This window comes from Microchirus variegatus (assembly GCF_963457635.1).
Source record: "Microchirus variegatus genome assembly, chromosome: 1".
In the NCBI taxonomy this organism is placed as follows: domain Eukaryota; kingdom Metazoa; phylum Chordata; class Actinopteri; order Pleuronectiformes; family Soleidae; genus Microchirus; species Microchirus variegatus.
Window position 1 is genome coordinate 8,712,888 of NC_139802.1, and position 18,736 is coordinate 8,731,623.

The window sequence follows — 18,736 nt, forward strand, 5'->3', positions numbered from 1 at the left end:
AAATATATCACGTTAGCTTTAAAGAGAAGGACACCGACACATACTTGGGTCTCAGACTGTAAAGTCTTGCGATGTGCACTGTTTATCTCATTTCCAGTTCTATTGCAATATACACCATTATCGTTTTATCGGCCAGCCCTACTCCTGCACATTGTGTATTGTATTATATAATACAGGTATTATATGAACCACATTTTTAATTGATACTAGCAACAGCAATGCTTGTGATTCAATATCCATGTTGCATTCACCACTGGTAGTGGAGTCACGTGTCAGGAATACAACAAATCAGGAAAGAATATGCTACCTAGTCAGGGAGCAAATGTGTGTTTCTGCATCTTGATTTTGTGTGTGGATAGTATCTACAGATAAGAGCAACAAAAGATCTTTGACCAACTGGGGTGACCGAGTTTAGTGTGCAAAATACACAGATTATATGACACCATCTTCAGGAATGTGGAAGTTAATAACACTGGAAGACAGTAACAACAGTTGGCAATCTGCACAGTGAGGAGGAATCAAGTGAAGGGTTGAGAGTAGGGCCATGTCTTGATATGACATGTTACTGTTAAGTTCGCCCTTGCGCTATGACTCATCCAGGTCCTGTGAATAAACAGAGCTGCTGAGCAATCTTCTACCCCGCCCTGATAGTGAACCCATTTCTCATTTTAGATGCACACTCCACACACACAAACACACCATTTAGAGTGTGTTAAAGTCCAATTTACATTGTGACACCAGCATTGGCTTGGTCTCCCTGTTGATGATCTCCCTGAAGGAAGATTTGTCATTGCCGCATCAGGAGTGCATTCTTCGGATTCTTGTGACATGGAAAGGAGCCCGACTCTGTTTTAACAATATTGTAGGATACAATTTCAGACTTTGTGGCCTGGGGAAAACTCATGACCCACTTAGTAGACTTAATAGTCCAAATCCATGCCGTGTAAACACAAATGACAGTTACTGGCAAAGTGTCCACAGACTGGCATTAGCTAAGTGAGCAAGCTATTCCAGAATCAAAGCTCAATGCCAACACATAATATGAAAATATGGTCAAAAAATGGCAAAATGTAGTAATGTCTGGAACAGCAAAGGCACTGGGTAAACTGGTACGGTAGGTCATGCATTTCATGACTGAGTGAAGTTCCAAGGACATCATGAATACCTACCTGACCTATTGCAAAGCAAATATTTCTGTCCCATAACTAATGCGGGTTAAATAAAAGTAACTCCATGTCCCCCTTTTTTCCTTTCACCCCAACCAGCCAAGGCATATGGCTGCACATCTCCGAGTGGTTCTGCCAGAGATTCCACTGACGCAGAGAGCTTGCTCATTGTCTGCACAGCTTTCTCTTCTCACTATACAATAGTGTAATAGGGTTTCTGCCTTACAAGCTAAGTGCATTGATATACTGTATGTATACAAATCAAACTAAATTGAATTTCAGTTCCAGGCATTGATTGTGCAATGAGATGCAGGCTTGGTACATCCGATATAAAATGAGGCAGAGTGTGCTGTATCTGCAGCCTGAGGTAGATGCTATTTATGTAAAGCTCACAATCTTCTGTACATGAGCCCCAAAGTTTCAAGAGACATGAGAGACTCACATGTTGTTTTTACATCCCTAACAGAGGACTGCGACAGCACAGTAACTTACACATAGTAATTGTGGTTGAGGCCTTTAACCCAGTTGCTTCCGGTTGCTGGATAGGATTTCATGAGACAGAAACATACACTCTGATCATGTGGTTTGACCCTTTCGCTAAAGTCACTCGTCCTCTTATTTACCCACGACAGCCACCTCTCATGATGGTAAAGCTGGGTCTCAAAACAGGGGTAGAGTAACTACTTTTAAGGCTGTGGTTGAGCTACAGGATGTGCACTGGACAATGCAGGAAGATGATGGCTTAGCTGCATCCAAGAGGATAATTCACATGCCTCGATTAAGCATAAGACAGTTAAACATGTCATGAATTTTCCCATACAATTTAAGGAAGTGATGATGGCAGGGGGACACTGTTAAGCTGGTTTATTACCCAGTATCTTGATTCCCTTGAGTCAATCTAGAGACACCAGTGGCAAAAATGTTGGTCGAGGACAGTGGATAGGTCTGAGTGCGAGACTGAAATTGTCCTAAATGTGTGTTGTTAAAAAGATCCTGAGCTGTTCTTAAGACTAACCAAAGTAAAATATATTTTTACTGGAAAACAATGGGGGTATGGTAATGAGAGATGAAAAACGAACAAAGAAAAGGGTGAGGAGAAAGTGCTGTAGTTGCGTTGTGGCAAACAATTCCAGTGGATGACTGAATTTACAATGTGTGCTTTTAAAATCTAAAAATTCTACCGTGTTTGAATTATATTTAGTGATCTTTCAACATCAATTTTCCATGTTTCCAAACAATGTCTTGCTTTTGAGAAAGGCGTACAATCTTCAAAGGAGTCACGCTATAAATTAGTCAACTTGTCCATTGCTACTTAAAAAATCCCAGACAGAAATTACATGACAAAACAAGGACACATACCCACAGCTGTGCTTCATTTAAGTGCCCACTAAGACACTGTGGCATCACCTCAATAGCAGCAGTTTTGTTTCAGCAGAAGGCGGACAGTTGCCAACACTAGGTTGGGTAAATAAACATATGAGGTGTGACTTGTCTGACTTTATGAATATTTGCCACCAGATTTTACTTGGCTAGAGTCCACACTAACATTAGATTTTGCCCTTTTCCTATTTTGTGGAAAGTTTTATGGTCAATTACTGTACTGTATTTATAAGGCCAGCATCTCACTTTCTGTTAGATGGTAGCTTGATACATCCTGCTCCCTGCCACAGCCTTGGCTCTGAGTCAAAAAAGAAAGACTCCCGCCTGGTGGCAGTTGGGCTTGGCAGCAGCTCTGGTGGCTGCAGCTTTACTACTCATTGTGCTGCCGGACTGTCATTAGATACTGGAGTCATTCCCCTGGTTGCGGGGGAAATGTCATGTTTACGGCCTTTCCCATACACACCCAAACCTAATGAGCAGCGTTGAGTCTGTCCTCCTACATTCACTCCATACTCACAACTCCTTCACTCCGTCTCCTCCTACATAAGGCTCCTTCTTTTCTTCCTTCCCGTGCTCCTTAAGTCAATCTTTCTTCAACACTGTGGTCAGTCTCGCTCTCAGTTCCAGCACTCCCTTCTGCTACTTCAAAACTGAATGGCTGTCGGCCAATGACCTGGCATAGCCTCAAGAGGCTAAGGTCAGAGCTGTCACTCACCCATGTCATATATACTCACTCACACACACACAAAGCCAGAGGGGGGCCCATAACAGTGCACATGCACCACAGCCATATGCACATGTATATAGTTTGTGTCTGCATGTGTGAGTGTGTATTTGCACAGATCTGTTCATACACTGCCTAGTCAGCATTGATTGATTTGCAATTAATGACAGCAACTTACTTTCACTGGATACCTCCTGCTGTTGACACTGTTATGGTATTTAAGCTTTCATCTTAATTAAGAGGAGATATACAGTACTGAACAAAAGTATTAGGCCACTATTAAAAGTGTAGTTGTTAGCAATTGTATAATGACCATACAGTAGCCGTGGGTAAGGTATATTGTCTAAGATAATATTGTAATTTTTGTTTTAAAGATATGCAAATTGACATGATTGCGTATTTAAATGACAGGATTTAATGTCACCTGACCACTAGTGTGCTTATGTGATTAAATGACCTCTTGTTAGCATTCTCCCTGCCACACAGATTAGCTGTGTAGGGAGAAAACATGGAGACACCAGCCTTCACAACTTAGTCGTTGAAATTGATTTATTATTTTTCTCTTGCATGTGTAGTTCACAATTGACCTTAAATTTACTCAAATGCTTCAGTTTAAAACAAATAAGAGTTGTTGAAACATTGTATCCATTCATATAATTTGTAAGCAGCAAATAATTATGCAACGATTTGTAAATAATATAATTATGGCCATCCATCTGATATTGAGATATTTTTGGACCTTTTCACCCACCCCTGCCATACAGTATAACTATTTCTCAATCGCTGTATTAGGACTAATCCACAACACATGGGAAACGTGTAGTTTTAAAATAAAATTTTCAAAAGAAACCCTGTGTTTATCTGACTATTCCATGTACTACTATTTCTTTTTCATGTCAAAAATCATCTGCTGTGAAAAAGGTTTATTACACCAGATTTATACAAGATGTGCTTATATGAGTTTAACTCACTGACAGCTTGCTAATATATAAGACCAACTTTCAGTCACAATCATTCTAATATAAATGCCAATGATAACAGAATTTGACGCACAAAAAAACATCAAACCTGGTGGTGCCCTGAGAAAAAGACTGAGAAATCTGCAAATATAACATATCTGGTTATGACAGAGCACTGACTCATTTTTAAAAGGACAGTGTACAATGAGAAAAAATTGAAGAAAAAAAACAGTCCATACTTGGAGCTAAACTGGGATGTGGGACTTGTGCAGGATCATATAATGTCCTTTTTTAAAGTTTTCAAAACATGAGAGAGTCTTTCCAGAAGAAGCTGCCAGCATTTATTTGTTGGATCTGTATTATTATGCCACTAAAATGAGACAGAATCATTTAAAAATAGTGGGGATGACAAAAACAAAATGTGCTGTACTTGTCCTGTATGAATACACACAGAGTCAGTGAGGGACTCCATGTATTCCCATATAATACGTCTCTCCTTTCCTAAGGCCGTCCATCAAAATGTGACAGGAAGAGAAAGTTTAGTTCTGTGCCGCCACTGAGGAGACATTCTTGCCACTGGACCCGCTGGCTATGCTCCCTCCCTTTGACCCTGTAATTGCCTGGCCACCACAGGGTCTTAACTCATGCAACACCATGTGATCTCTGTGACAAATGAGAGTCAGGATGAGGCTTGACTACTCACTCGGCCCTTTAAAGTGGCACTGTGCGATTAGCGGGGAGGAGTGAGTGCTTGGTGTACTAGGGAGAAAGAAATGGGGTGGAAGGAAACACAAACACTCACTCTTTTGGTGCCATGGACTTATTCATTCTCTCTCCCTCTCTCTCTTGCTTGCACACAACAGAGGGAGTGCAAGTGAGAAGTAGAGAGGAAGAGAGAGAAGGATAAAAGAGTAGAGGAGAAAGCGTAGATCAGCCTCGGTGCAGGGCGGAGGGCCAAGCCATCCTCCGGAGGAGCCAGGACGCCACAGGAGACCTCAAGCAGAAATAACTCCAAACACCCCATAAAGACCCATTAAAACCAATTCAACTCAATTACTCCCTGACACACACACACACATCTTCTCTATCCCTCCACCTTGAATCCACACAGTAACGCCGACTGTGTGTGTACACACACACGGTTACTACCGCACACACTCCGTCTAATGACAGGTCTTTGAGAATATCCAGTAAGTAGCTGTATACACACCAGCAGACATCCAAGCAGTAAAAATAAAGCAATGATTTTTATAGGCTGTGTAAATTGAGTATAATATAACAAAGAGATCGTTTCTGTCTATGCAACATTGCAACTCGTTGTCGGAAGGATTTCTACACAGCAGGGTAACCAGTCTATTTGGAAATCATGTAATATTTGTAAATTGTAAGTAAATTGACTGCAATTATTGAAGTGGAATGAAAAATCAACACAAAGTCTGTCACTTATTATCTGGACAGACCATGCATCTTTATCATTACCATCGAGAGGCACATTATATGGAGTGGGGAGAAAAATGTACAATGGCAAAATAAAGGCAAAATAAAGTTAGATGACCTAAAGCCAGAATCAAGGTAGATACTTTCAAGTGTTTCAAAAACTGGCACCAGATCTTAATTTAGAACGAGTTCCATATGTTAACTTTAACAATGTGATTAACCATGTGTTTGGAAAGGTTATTGCAATGCTTTCTCTTTCTACTCAAAACATGATTCTGTGTAAAACTGTAGTCAATTTGCCTCGCTTGAGGAAACAGAAATAACCTATTGGCAGTCTTGTGGGAAAACTCATAGTGGAATGAAAATGTTACTATGAAAACATCCTATTTCAAAATGTAAACTTTACACTTCATATATATATAGCACAGTGCAAGTTTTCATCTGGGAGCATTGCTATGATGTTACTACATTCCTGATGAGTGCTTGCTTACCACATTCAAATGTAGTCAAACTGTAACAATAATTAAGAAGATGAAAGAAATGCCTCCAGCCCACATTATTATAACACAGAAGACAGTAATGAAAATTCCATTGAATATACAAAGATAAGGATGCAAAGTCCAAATCTAGTACTGCTAAAACTAGCAACATGACACATTTCATTAAATCACTTACAAATCACCACCAGATACAAAACAATAGAAGGAAGCTATGAAGACAAAAAAAAAACTAACATAAACCACCTGCTGCTGCACATCACAAAAACACAACAGGAAACATATTTAATGTTTCCCAGTACTTATGATGTTCTGACAGCAGCAGGAGACTGTCACAGAGGCAACCGTGTCTGGCTCCAGATAACACTGGGTAAATGAAGAGAAATAATCTATGACCCATATCGTCCGTCTTTATCAAGCATGGGACTAACTTATTTAGTTTGAAATAAGTCAAGGAGAGAATCATACACCAGTCAATATCATTTACCAAACTACATTTCATTTGCCTATAGTATATACAAATACATTATAAAGGATACATCATTCACTAAAAAGAAGAAATTATTACATTCATGTTATTTAGTTTTAATGTCACCGAGTTTCAACAAGGGTCACAGTGACAAATTATAAATGCCAATGTTCTTAGCTGTGGCTTTGTCCGATCAGCACTCGTTTTATTTCATTTGATTCAAGTGCACTTTACTTTACTTGAACAAAAAATACATAAATTGAAAAACATCTATTCAGTTTTTTTCTTTCACTTTGGCAGTTTACGCTAATTCTTCCTGTCAAAAGGTGGTCAAAACCTCAAATCAGATGCAGCCAATGATAATGAAATTAAGGAAAGTCAGATGCAGTTACTGGAAAGTCAATGAAAAACATGACAAATAAGAATTTACTACAGCTGTTAACAATCCCTAATCATGTTTAAAATGAACTTTGGAAATATTGAAAGAAAACTACATATTATTTAATAGATTTTTTTTATAGCTGGAATTAAAATAAATAAATAAATGCATAAAATAAACTGTTTAGTACTGATCAAAAAAACATTTAGTTACTGGTTTAGTTTTAGTTAATGTGACTGACAAAAAAACCTAGAGAAACCCACATATTGAATCTGAGCATGAGTTTTTTTTTTAATGTATTTTAGTTCTAATAAGATTAAATGCTCCACCTTTTCCACTCAGTGCTGCTATCGTCAGACCTTGATGATCTCAAACACCCACTCCTCTAGCCAAGGATCCTCTGTCCTCTCCAATGGAAATTTGATGACGTAGCACTTAGAAGTTACAACCAGTCAAATGGTTTAAAAGGGCCAGTATAATTCAGTGCTGTTGTTATCTTATACCAAATATCTATTGACTGTAGAAATTAACCTCATGTTTGATGTGTCGAGACAACCTGGGGTGAGTGACACTTTACACTGATCTGTGATGGTGACTGGTTAGTCCCGCTCAAGTAGAATTACTTTTAGAATCTCTACTTTCAATCAAGTAGAAGTAGTAGAACAGAATAACCAAAGCCAACCTCCATAAAGTGTATTTTATGTTGCCTTTACAAACAGATTTAAAGTTCATACTTCTCTACAGAGCATCACCCGGAAGAATTTGAGAAATCTCCAGTGCCTAGTCGTGGAATGTTAGCAGGGCCACTGCCAGGAGCAAGAATGGAAAAAAAAGTTAGTAGCAGGGAGGCACGAGTGTGGGGATTGGAGCGGACACGGGGGACATTTATATGTCTTACTGGTGGACCACAAATATTGTGATACACACTTCTTATCGACATAAATCAACCATGCTGTAAACTGAAAGATTTATTCGTTTACAATGCTGCATTAAGCCAACTTCACCAGAAACGCTGGATGAGAGAGAAAGAGGAGCTGGATCAATCACTGACAAAAAAAACATGAGTAATTTTCCACTGATACAAGTATGACACATAGAGTTATGACACATGTATTGGCCAAAAAGCAAGCATAAACCCCTCTTACCCCCTGATTCCAGTCTTTATTTGGCTTTCTCTAGCCCCACGTTTTCTTTCTTCCTTTCTTTCATAGTGTCCTACTGGTTCGTTCTACAAGGTTTCGTGTTAACACTGTAATTACAGATGTGGGCTTCAGTAATAAGAATGAGAGGAGTGGGGCCCAAACCTCTGTCCACTTTCTTTCTCTGCCATTTTCTTTTACTTTGATTGTTTCCAGTCTGTGTGACAGCAGGCCAAAGACATTAGAAGTGCTGTGCCAGTATGTGCAAGGGACGACACACTGGCTGAGACCTGTAGGTTGAAACGAAAACCATCCTGGCCTCACTTCAGCCCGCATATTTAGATAAAGGCGGAGATGACTGTCAAATCTGGACACGTCATCAAACCAAGGGCTGTAAGGCAACTCAATAGATCTAGACTTGAATACAAAATAACAAGAAAATGAGCAATAATGACAGTAAACCGAATAATCTATAATTACAGTGGGAAAGAGGGGTGACTAAGAAAATTATGTTTCTGGCCTAACAGAGTCATAGAATCAGAAACAGTCAAATACTACCGGTACTTTCTGGACAATATTTCCTGTGGCCTTGCTCTGATACACACACTAATAATGATCTATGTCTAAAATGCAGCAGAAACAAGTCCTTGTTGAAAAGTCATCTGCAGCCCACCTGTTTGCTGCCCTACATCATTACAATGACATGATCAAGGCTAGTCTGGGTAAACTGAAGGACAGAAGATCATTTCTGCATTAAGTTCCCCAGTTACCTTCCATAGAAACACACAAGAGGTGCTGAGACAAGGTCAGGGGAATCCACTACGATTTAAAAGTGATTGTGTGACTGCTGCTTCGAATTATATTTTGAGACTTTGTCAAGATAGACTCTGTAGATCTGGTGGCAAGGCAAGATGAACAACAAACAGTGAACAATTTTAAGGGTGGGTTTAAGCATCATCTGAGTAGTGACAAGTTAAACAAAAACTGCTGTGCTCTGCTGACATGGAACAGGCACATGATGATCAAGTAAGTGTACTCTAAACCAGCTCTTGCCAACAGACTTGGTTCAACAAATTTCCGCACGACCTGCTCAAAAACCTGGCTTTGTTGGACGGACTTTACAGTTGTAGATGAGGCGCAGGGATAATGAGGCTGCAGATTTCTTTGGTGATGGAATAGGAAAAGTGTCTCGCCATTGTAAAATATAAATTTGTCACTTTTCTTTGGCTTCTCAATTATATCATGAAAATAAGTCTATTATATTGTACATTTTCCACTGACCACCAGAAGGAGAGGTTAACCAGCTGACACCATTGTCATCATCATCATTAACTTAAAGGCAATGTTTATTATGGAGTTATTTAAACTACTGCTGCCAGATGTGGCAGAACAAGCCTGTGACGAAATTGGGGAGATGAAAATTCCCCTGGCAGATTCTTGCCGTAAGAAAAATTGATCATGAAACTGAAAAGTCACTTGGGCACAATATGTCTGAAACTCAAATATTTTGATATTGGAGCAAATTTGATGTTGATGAGATGATGAGAGTGGAGTTAAGGGTAATAATCAGAGCAAAGATATGGTTAGTTTAGCCAAACATCGTCAGTAGACATAAATATTAAAGTTGCAGTTTGAACTGCTTCACAGTCCGTTTTGTTCATTATTAAAATACAGTTTCCATTTGAGGAGGCCAGGATCTCTATTGCAAAAATACAGACCATTAAATATTTTGCCAAGTATTATCTCTTTAACTTTCCATCAGTCCATGGTGCACTGCACTGCTCAAGCATATTTTGGCAACTTCAAATGACAAATTATTCACCCCATATAATAATGGTAGGTGGTAATAAAAGTAACAGCAACAACAACAAAAAAACATTGTTTTTGGATAAAAAACATATGCTCAACTTTAAAAAAAAACTGAGCAGAAAACACTGAGTCTATTTGCCTTTCTGCCCTTTTCCACTTCAGGGAATGACAAACCTATCTGAGTATACTGCATGTTCTGTCCGACTACTTCATATTTACCTGCCGTCTTTGACTCGGGACACACATTACACACACATTACAGCTTTAAACCAGAAGAGTGAGGGGAGAGTGAGCGGAGTCCTGATAAGGAGGCCTTATCTGTACAGTGAATCAACAGACTTCAGAGCACTCAGAATACACAGACACCATAACCAGCATCGCTTCCAAGAAGAAAACAGATGCTGCAGCACATTCCTCCTTAAACAACATGAATCCCCACCACCCCATCCAAACACATACACAAACACCTTTCTCTAAAAGCTATCCACGAAATTCTGTCTTTGTTTTGCGACTGCCAATTTTGATTTATATGCCGCGAAACTTGTGATGCTTGTGCACTTGTGTGTCCTAAAGTGACTGCTCCTGCATGTGTTTTTGAGAGTTGAACAGGTTCAGCCAAATTGGTTGCATCACAGGGCTGAGATCCAGACAGTGCTGCAGCCCCATAGACTTCAGATGGAACACAGGCCAAAAGACACATCTATTGAGGGGGAGTCTTTACACGCATTTAAGAGAGGGCAATGGACTGGGGAAAACAGTTACCAGGCACACCAGGGACCTACAGACCATCTCAAGTCAAGACAGTAAAGTTTAACCATTGGCACTACTCCCAAATATACATTTACGGAAGATGTTTTTGGTGAATAAAAATGTCCTCTTTTAAAAAAAAACAATAATGACGAGCACTTTAGCATTATACAGCTCCACTAGCTTACGTCACACAACCAAGGTAATGCCTCTGACATGGCCCCTGACAGGAAACAACAGTGTTCATTCTTATAGATGTATATACTCAAGTAACTAGACATTCAGAGACAGGCTAAAGCACTGGATTTCTATCAGCAAATAATGAACTCAACGGTAATTCAGCAATTATTTACATTACACTGCCGGCTGCTAATGCTAATGTTATGCTAATGTGTCATAATCCCAACAGGTTTCAACAATAACTGCAACTCACTCTCAATACCCTGGCAATCCAAGTTAAACCCAATTCTGGTCATAACTCATCTCCCAAAGACGCTTATTGGGGTCACAAATATTTATAACCACATTCATTCAGACTTGAGATCATATTATTTGTGTGAAAATTGTTTACAAATGTTTTCATATCGCTCTCTTTCCAAAAAACAAAATCAATTGTAACATACGAGCTGCCAAAAAGAGAAAAGTAAATAAAGGCCACACAATAAGCATACAAGTGGACAGCAGAGGAATGAATTATGTCGGAGGAAGGGTTTGAGAAGTTTTTATGGATTTACTGATATTTTTCTCAGCTGTGAAAAATCGCTGCTATTAGAGTGTTCGACACCCAAAGGACAGAATTTGGATGGTCTATCTCTTAACATCTTTTATACGAGCATATGGGATTCATGGGCTAGCACCGACTTGCTAAGAGGACATGCCTTGACTAATTTAATACCTGGGTCTGGAAAAAAAACACTCCAGGATGATTCAAATAACAGAGATTAAGCAAAACAAAGTGGTAAAAAAGAGAAGAAAAACAATTACAGGATAATTCGTTGTGGTCACCAATTAACAGAAGAGACTTTTTTGGGACTTTTTTTTAACCGAGAGGCCTCTAAGCCCACTGCATCTCATGGACTTGTCTTTCAATAAAAGAATGTGTGATTTATGAAAGTCAACTTAATAATTCATCATTCAGAAAATGAAAGAAGAAACACAATGTCACTTTCAACTCTGCTGTACATGCACCGTCATATCGTTTAAAGAGCCCATAGTATACCCTATTACCCCAAGTTAAACTAGTTCCTGATGCCCTAATGAACATGTCTGTGTCATGCTTTAGTCAAAATAGCATCATGATGATGATCATCATCAGCATATTCAAGGATGAAGCACAATAGCAGTTCAATAACCCTGCCAAAACAGCCCTTTTCAGAATACTCGGTTTTGTGCCTGGTCATTTACATGTGAATGAGACCCAGGTAAACACACACACACCCACTGCTTCCAGGGGAGTGTCGATCTAACTTAAGCCCAATTTATACTCCTGCTTAAAGTGCTCTGCGTAGCGACAACTTCGCTGCCAAACTATAAATACGTCATATCTTAATACACACAGCACATGTTTAGACTCTAAATGGCCAATTTCTCACCTCAAATCATCTTAAAACTGCATTCCGTGACACAGAAAAGTGAGAAACGGCCACTGTTTCAACAACAACAGTCTTTCTCTCTCGACGCCATTGCTCACTGTAGCCAGAAGCACAACAACCTTGCGCAGCGACCCCTACTGATCGGGCGGGAAATTGCAGCGCGTATCCGTCACCACGACGCAGAAGTATGAAGGCTCGAGTCGTCTCTCCGTGGTTACGCAGTCGGATAACGCATACGCAGTCGGAGAAGTATAATGTGGCCTTTACTATCCCAAGCCATACTGTCGCCACTTATCACCTATTGTCATGCACCGCCGTCCCAATCCCCGCTCTGTATACCCCATAGTAATGTCCGTTTACCCGTTGTTACTGCATTTCACCGTAATGCATAGTGTCCACGATTTTGGCTTCTCGCGATCATAAAAATTTTAGAATCGAAGAAAAATTATTAATTAATTAATTATTAGCGCGGCGTGTATGTAAATTCCTATGCAAGAAAAACACCTTGAATGCACCAGTGTTACTGCAGCTGCAAGTGACGTGTGTGGATCAATAATGAGGAGAGAACGTGGAAACACGACAGAAAGGAAGCCTTTGGTTGAGAAGAAATGTAGGACATCTACATCTTTCTGCAGTGCTTTCAAACGTGTGCTCTTCATATTATTGATCCACACATGTCACTCGCTAAAGGCCACAATACTGCAGCGGCACGTAACTGGTGTAAAGGTGTTTTTCTAGCATAGGAATTTACATACACGATCAACAACAAAGGGCTTGTGAAGCTTGTGAACATTTTTTTCATAAATAAAATATATCCACTGGACACACAAGTCCTCTGAGGCTGGAAGTTTGTGTAAAAAACTGTGCTCCGCTGTGCCGCGGGAGGTTTAAACATTGCATGTTTTATCGCCTATACTTACACTAAGTGGAACCATGAAAACATGACTGAGTCTTGTTTTTTCACATTTTGGGGACTGGTATGGCCCCCTGAGTCCCAAATATCAGTACTAAAATTATTAAAAAGTTGATTTTGCACAATATGGGCCCTTTAATGATGCTTGTTATTGTTGTACAATGTGGAGGCAAAGGGGGAACCAAGTCCATTTTGTCCATGAGCTTATGGTTAAATAGAAACTGTAATTTTGCATGATTGTAGTCTTAATTAGTGACTGGTCGGACTACATTCAGGCCGCATCAGACACCGGATGTAAACAGGTGGATAAAGTTTCAGTTCCAGACGACAAGAGGAAGAGAGACTCAATTTGGAGGCCAACATGACCTGTCTGTGGTGCAGTGAGAGGAACTGTTGTCAAACCAGTGAGTGCAGGCCAGTGCTGAGCAAGACAATCAGTTTGTTCACTAACTGCATCTGGAGTCTGGAAAACCTGAGAATAAGGCTGAGTCACCATGAGAGAAAGACTAATAAAATAAGATTTTTTCCGTACTGCTGACTGGCCAAAATCAAGTCAAGTCAAACATGAGACAATACAAGCTATTAAATAAAAGGAAGTGAAGCAGACCCCTGCAGCTAAGGAAAAAGCTCTTCTGGAGCATGTGCTTCAAACATGAACATCTCCACATACTCTGGCCAAACACAACAGAGAGATGTCATCTTTATTGACCCCTTAAACTAAGAACAGAACACCTTCTACTGGCATCCTATAGACAATGAAACAAACATACACACTGTTTTTAATCAAGAATATTCTATCCATGTTGCCCGTTGTCAACAAGAGGATTGACTATATTTATATCAAAGTTCATTCCCAATGAAATTGTATTTTTCTTTGATGAATGAATATCACACTGCACAATTATACACTCCCCAGTGTAAATGAATTCCAAATATGATATGAGAACACCAGTGTAAACAGGAAAAGCAGTTTTGTTAGTAATAAATACAGTTTCTGACCATCCAGACTGTAAGCCTATCTCCTAGTTTCCAAAGATGAATGTGTCTAGTCATAGCTTTCCCAAACAGTTCAAGTTTTAGGGGGGTTGAAATATATGCTATGACTCTATGCATTTCAGTGTGGATGTAACTTAACAGTATAATTAAATGTTTTACTTTTATCATATTATCAGTCCAGGCTAACATTTGATCAGAACTTTTTTTTCACAATTTTTCTTCAATTTTGGGCTGAACATTTAAACAATTCATTAAAAATGACAGGTTAAATTTTGACAATTTTGTTTATTACATCCCGGTAGTGGATGTCATCCCGTATACTGTATAATTCAAACTGCCTCTGCATGGGTGGGTTCCAGTGTGCCGAACCCTTCCTGTCTGGGCACCAGGAGAGCTGCAGCCACAGAACCATATAGAAGTCATGCCAGCCCAGAGCAGCTGTGCAGTACAGGGTTACTGAGGGCATACAGGGGATGCGTCTCTTGTTCTATCCATTTGTTTTTCTCTTTTTTTATTGTCGATTAAAAATATGGATTCAAACATGCAGGTGGGTTTTAGGTTACTATACCAATTCTTTTAATATTTGAAACATCCATACAAGCATGTGTGAAGGAGTGGAGTGGAGTTTTGAGTAAAGTCTTATTTGTGAGAAGAAAACAAGAAACTTAGCTTAATGTATACTTTCTGACCTTTAAATTCAGACTTTAGTATAATATTGTTCAATGTTTAAAATAATAAACACAAATTATTAAACTTCCTATTGAGTAATTGTGGCCAACTGTCCATTTTTTTCAAATTTACATCCATACAGGAAGACTGGTTGCTCTTTCAAACACCTTTGTTGATAAACATCAGAAATGCTTACTCTTTCCATTTGTCATCATTCAGACTCACATCTGTGTGGATATTTATGTGGTTCAGATTAATTAATAGATAAGTTAAAAGCCTGGGTGATAATTTTCATTTAGCGTGGAATGAATAATGAGCATTGAATGAATGAATTTCAATAATAGCTCTATCATTAGGCCCTTTCTGTGCTCAGCTAGGAGAACACAACAGGAAAAATGACCTCAACGAAGACTGAATAAAAAAACTTGAAGGATACCAGTGTATCAGTGTAATGCAATAGTGGCTCTTCTGCCAATTATGGTGTGTGTGTGTCTGACTGTGTGTATGGATTGTGAGGAGATTGGTTTATTGGTTTCACAGACATTTAGGGGGGCATTTGGTCAGAGGAAATGACAAGGAGAGATGTTGTTGACAAGCATGAGGTGGCAAGCCTGGCATTTGGCCCACTAAACACAGCACATAAACACACAATTCATTTTTATGGTAGTTATTTTCATGGAGCACTGGCTTTAAAAAAATACTCTCGCTGCCCCCCTCTTTGAACAATCTGTAACTGACTATGGCTCAATTTAAGCTGCATGTGTTCAGAGCCAGAACAATACTACGGCCTCTTCCAACAGACTCCCTCTTAAATGACTACTTTCCTACCACAATTTCATCCTGTACTTTAACTGGTGTTTATAAGATTTGCCTGGCGGCAGGCGCAGCATGGTGTTCACTGACAAAGTCCTATGTCAACCAGAGGAGGATAAAAATTGGTAAATACATGCTAATTAAAATGCGTCTTATTGGACAAGCAGCATGGGACATATTCACGGTTCATTTAAAAAGCATTGTTCTGCAATTGGAGAGGATGCATAGGCATAGTTTATGTCCTGCTGTTTCAGTTCCAGGCGACAAGAGGAAGAGAGACTCAATTTGGAGGCCAACATGACCTGTCTGTGGTGCAGTGAGAGGAAGTGTTGTTAAACCAGTGAGTGCAGGCCAGTGCTGAGCAAGACAATCAGTTTGTTCACTAACTGCAGCTCCTTGAAGTATTTGATGTTTGGAAAAAACGCTTTCAAAATGAAAACTAAGCATGCTCTTTAGTTTAGTTTAGTCCATTGATGCTCACCTTTTATGACCAGGAAGGAATGTTTCTTTGCCACCTTTCCCCAAATTGTGTTTGCTCTCTCTGTCATTTCAAAACAGAGATGCAGTGCCCACTGGAAAGCATCGCTCTTCTCAAAAACTCTTCCAAATAAAATATTTTTAGTTTAGTGTGTGCCATAGTCTGGGTAATACTGGGACATCATACACAAGTAGTAAAGTCTGACTAGTCGTGGAAGGAATTCTGTTTATCACGCATCAAAGACGACCACACTGACCAGAGGAATATCATCTCGTATTGCATTACAACACTCATCCACATGAGGAAGATTCTTCTACTGAACAACAGCTCTGTGTGCAGTATTTATGCCTAATGATTATGTTGGTGTCAAAATAGTCACGATCTAAAAAGAAATGCAACCTGATCCAGCAATTGCAGTATTTGGAGAAGCTGTCTTGTGAAGAGGCTAGTGTACTTGCCTTCTTATTATTTGCATGGAGGATAATATTGTTGTATTATAGTAAATTAACCTCTAACGCATTCAAAACAGGTAGACAGTGTTGTGGCATATTTCAATTTGTCAAATTACTGATATGGACAAGAGGGTCAATTAAGAAATAAACAAGGGTCTGGAGGCCTTTTCTTTTGTACTTTGAACATTTTCCCCCAAGCAGGAAAAATAGGTTTATCTGCTTTATGACTTTGCTTTATGTGCTTGTACTTTTAATCTGGATTATTTTATCGGTTTTCTGTTTGTGTTTTATATGTGTAAATGTCAAGTGTTAAGCATTTGCTGCTGCCTATCTTGGCCAGGACACCCTTGAAAAAGAGGTTCTTAATCTCAATGGGATTTTCCTGGTTACATAAAGTTTAAAAAAAAAGAAAAGAAAAGAAAAAAGAAAAACCTTTTTGAGTGTGTGACTGTGTTACCTTGCAAACGGTTTCAGTATCCCATGGCAGGATGGTCTGTAAATCAATGACCTCGCATGACAATCCCAATTTCTCTTGGGCCATCTTGGCCACCTCCCTTATCACATGGATCTAAGTGGAAAAAGGAAAAAGGTCATAAAAACATTGTACATTTAACATTCTAGCAGGCTCTCACAAAAAATAAAACATGTACAGTGGTACACAACACAACAATGTATGACCTAAACTGAACACTCACCAAGCACACCATTGTAAACACTTCTGCATCTGCTTATTAAAAGTAAACATCAAAACAAGCCTTCCGTGTGGTTAATGGTACAATTTACAAAACCTCACAGATACCATGAGTTTGGCTGATTTTCATATCAGACATGAACAAATTATCAGTGTTTAATTTGAGTGCAGCATTATTGTTAGTAGAAGGAAGACTGGATCCAATCTGTTGAATGTCAAAAGTCCAGGCTGCTCCTGCTGCTGCTTATGATGTGGAGAATGTAGAATGTTTTCTTGGCAAATGTTACACCAATAAATCATAGTTGGAATGCCAGTAACTACTATTGCCAAAACACTGCAAGAGTCACTTACACAATGCCTCAGGTGAGCCTGCAGAGCTTGTCGGGGAGAGGATGACTCTAAATCCATTTTCTAACATTTGTTTCGGTATCTCACTACATCATTCATCATTCATGTTTCAGAGAGCCCAGAATGATTACTAAGCCTAAAGTTTGCTGCCATCTTGATTTACTATCTTAACTGGAGCAGAATCTCAAAGGAATGTTTCACACATTTTGACGAATCAATGTCACAAAGAATTGAGCGGGTTTCTATTGCAAAAGGAGGAACCTGCCCAATGTCACAGTGGTATCCCTTATAAAGTGCTTGGTGAGAGTATGCATAGATAAAACACATCAAAACTCAGTTCAGCCACACATATGTAACATTTACATCTTAGCTTCTTTGGAGTGATGTATAAAGAACTGCTTCAAAGACCAGCAACCACCATTGCTGCAAAGGCAGTGGACAGAAAAGGATAGGGAAGACAAATCTTCCGTTTTGAATGATCAGACATTTTCACTGTGAGGACCGGCCTCTTTCTGAGCAAGCCGTTTTCTTTACTCTCATCTGCACCAGCCTTGCACACAAGGAGTAATGAGGTGAGAAAGAAGAGTGGCACTTGCTTTCCACTACTTTACTGGATCCGCTTTCTTCTTCAACAATACCAACTTGATTAAGACATTTTCCACCTAATGCCCTTCGACATCCCTCCCACACACCAGGTACATTTCAGGCCGGATAAGCCTGTTAGAGTGTCTGTGTACAATCGAAGTTGGGGATGACTCCTGGAGAGTTACAGACACCTTCACATGGAGCTGCAGGAAAAAAACGTCTCTTGGATGAAAAGAAAGGCAATAATGGAACATGTGCAGCAGACATGTAGTGTTAACGTGTGGAGAGCCAAGAACAGCCTTGATGTTGTGGAGATGTCTGGGCTGATACAGCCAAAGACTGCCGACTGAGAGACCCTGCTGGGACAGAAAGGGCTTTGGATCGACTTAAAGTTAATCCACTGTTTGCCTCAGCGGCTTTAGACATCTTTTACTGGACATGAGGCAGGAGTTCTTCCCCCCCAAGGTCATGGAAAATGACACAAAAGGTAGAT

At 39.6% G+C, this 18,736-nt stretch overlaps 1 protein-coding gene across 1 annotated transcript in view; it reads right to left on the bottom strand.

The window, feature by feature from the left end:
* bckdhb (branched chain keto acid dehydrogenase E1 subunit beta) overlaps nucleotides 1–18,736 on the bottom strand; it is a 45,118-nt gene that overhangs the window by 13,176 nt on the left and 13,206 nt on the right. The window contains exon 8 of the mRNA XM_083901236.1: nucleotides 17,077–17,187. Within this exon, the coding sequence (XP_083757362.1) occupies nucleotides 17,077–17,187 (111 nt within the window). The remainder of the gene's footprint in view (nucleotides 1–17,076; nucleotides 17,188–18,736) is intronic.